The sequence below is a fragment of the Engraulis encrasicolus genome, chromosome 12 (assembly GCF_034702125.1).
Source record: "Engraulis encrasicolus isolate BLACKSEA-1 chromosome 12, IST_EnEncr_1.0, whole genome shotgun sequence".
NCBI lineage: Eukaryota > Metazoa > Chordata > Actinopteri > Clupeiformes > Engraulidae > Engraulis > Engraulis encrasicolus.
This window is the reverse complement of record NC_085868.1, coordinates 21,152,341-21,155,217: the sequence shown is the minus strand read 5'-3', so window position 1 is coordinate 21,155,217 and position 2,877 is coordinate 21,152,341. Positions and strand designations below refer to the sequence as shown.

Sequence of the window (2,877 nt, the reverse complement as noted above, 5' to 3'; positions counted from 1 at the left end):
TGGTGGGAGGATTTGCTTTATTGAGAGAGAGCGACGTTGTGGAGATAAGAAGAGGTGGTGGTCGTTAGTTGTTGTTGTTCGAGTAGTACACCCTCTGCTGGTGAGGGCAGATCATTATTCCTGAATGAGATAGAAGAAGAGGTTTGAAGAGGAGAGACCAGGTGAATGAGCGCTCCTCAACTCAACTCAACCCCATGCTGCACAAAAACCCAGGAAAGAAATCCAACCCCCCACCCCCAAAAAACCCACCAAAAAAAAAACCCGACATCACAACACCACTGTTGACCTCCAAGTTGGAGTCTTGAAGATCAAACCAAGGTCAACCTCTCAAATAAGGGTCAGGAAGTGAAGTTGGGGAGGAGGAGGACATCAGTAAAACCAGGTATAATCTGGCTGGTCAGTTCCACTATCCATCAAGCATCCGCAAACCCCACCCCCCATTTCATTTCCTCAAACAAAGGTCAACCCTCTGCTGCTTAGTGCTAATCGGGAAGTGGAGGTTTGGGGAGGGGAGGAGGACATCAGTAAAAAACCAGTACATCTGGTTGGTCGGCGCCACTGCCAATCAACCATCCCTCGAAAAGTCTCGCCCACTTAGCTTCTCAACCTATGGGCATCAAGGACCAGATTCATTTGTAAAAAAAACTGTTAAATCTGGTTGGTCAGTTGCACATGTTCCATCAACCAACCAAATAATCCCGCCCACCAGGTTCTCGTTCTCTTCGACCAATGGGATGGGGGGCATCATCATAGGCTGGACTCCTTGGGCGGGAAGTCGGTGTTGGTGACCATGGTGACGACGGTGAGGATGTCGTCGGGGGCGATGAGGGTGGGGTTGTGTGTCCGCTGCATCTGGATGACGCGCTCCTCGACACAGCCGGCGCTCAGCCGCGCCTCAGCCTCGTGGTCCCAGCACTCCTCAATCGTCTCACACAGCATGGCCAGGCACTGGGAGAGGACACACAGACACACACACACACACACAAAGACATTAGTTATATGCTCATAGTCATCCCAGCACTCCTCCTGTGACAGAGGCCTTCCTGCACCGTTCGTCCCCCACAGTGCGATACCGCTGGACTATAGGACCACTCCCTCAGCCCAACGGCATCGACACCGGAGGGAGGTTAACTAACGTTCCACGCCAACTCTGCTAGTTAGCCTCCGTTACACTCTCCCCCTTAAACCTCACTCCCAATCCGGTTCACGGCACCACTGTGACGGAGGTCTTCCTGCACAGTTCGTCCCCCTCGGGCCGCGAACCTGTGACCTCGTCAACTACATCGGTTCGGAAATGGGAGGCACAGTACGATACCGCTGGACTAAAGGACCAGTCGACACTGTATGAGGCTTTCGGGAGGGAGGTTTACTAACGTTCCACGTCAACTCTGCTAGTTAGCCTCCGTTACACTTGATCATCTCAGACAGCATGGTCAGGCCCTGGGAGAGGGGACACATACGCACACACACACATACAAACACACTCACGTGCACACACTTAACGCACACAGGAACGCACCATTGGGTTTGTGCCCACTTGCTTTGGCCACCATGAATGTAATACGGCAATACCCATTCAAAAACAAAATATTCAGATGGTGTGGAAATGGAGATATAAGTGTTGCTTACAGCTGACACAGCACTCTGTGAGCCACATACCATTAGGACATGATATGATACTTGTGAATTAAGTATCATTTAGACTGTGTGTGTGTGTGTGTGTGCGTGCATGCGTGCGTGCGTGTGCATGTGCGCGGGTGCATGCATGTGTGCATATTTGAGAGTTGTCTGGTCTGCATATATATAAGTGTGTGTGTGTGTGAGAGAGAGAGAGAGAGAGAGAGAGAGAGGATGAGAAAAGAGGAGTGAATCAGTTGCTGATGTTCTTCTTTATGTTTATGAGCCACCTCTCTGTACATTTTGTTCCAGAGCATAATGTATGGCTGGACAGGTTTTCCTCCTCTCACATTTGATAAGGACTATTCATGTGTGTGTGTGTGTGTGTGTGTGTGTGTGTGTGTGTGTGTGTGTGTGTGTGTGTACGTATGCCTCTGATATGGACTATTCATGCATACAGTATGTGTGTTAGGGATGGGTGTAGGGCTGGGCGGTTTTGGAAAAAAATAGCATCACGGTTTTCTTGATGAAAATTGATATCACGGTTTTCTGCACGGTTTTTTGATATGCGACGATTTCCCCCCAAATCTTAATCTTTCTGAGGAAAAGATCTCAAATTAAATGTTAAAATGAGATAAAATCATGAATTTAAATTAATCTCCATTTATATTTTATCATTTTTTCATTTCAATAATATTTTCTATAATTTATAGTTTATATTTCCCTATCCAACAAAGGGGAAAATGCAGCATTTCATAAAATAACCTAAAATCTTGACCAGGGTGTCATAGATTTTTCAAGGAAGAAGGGTTAAATGATTATAAGCAGCTGTTTTGGGCTTTTTTTCCAAGACAGCCCAAAACAGCTTATTTCGTTCTACACCTGGCAACACTAATGGCTTATTTGTCGTTGCGCTGCCGCTGGACTAGGTAGTAAACAACAGTGGGACAGAAACGAAACAGACTGAAGAGAGACACTGAGAACAAACCGATTTACTTGACATTGTGTGCATATTGTCTTTGAATTAAAGTCCAAATCCAACGTAGAAGGTATTTTGTCCGGTAGTTTGTGTCATATTGCGATGTGTTTCGCTCCTATTTTGCCCCCAAATCATTTCAAACAAATATAGCAATGTAGCCTATCTTGTCTGCCCATTGCATTTGAAAGCTAGGCTACTTTAGCTTATAAGCAGTCTTAACAGCACTGCGCACACAGTTGGGATGGTAATTAAATACAGTTAAGAATCAGATAACTGTTGTA

The 2,877-nt window shown here is 46.3% G+C and overlaps 1 protein-coding gene across 1 annotated transcript in view; it reads right to left on the bottom strand.

The window, feature by feature from the left end:
• LOC134460395 (activin receptor type-2A-like) overlaps positions 1 to 2,877 on the bottom strand; it is a 27,075-nt gene continuing 24,198 nt past the window's right edge. The window contains exon 9 of the mRNA XM_063212820.1: positions 1 to 948. Within this exon, the coding sequence (XP_063068890.1) occupies positions 748 to 948 (201 nt within the window). The 3' untranslated portion in view covers positions 1 to 747. The remainder of the gene's footprint in view (positions 949 to 2,877) is intronic.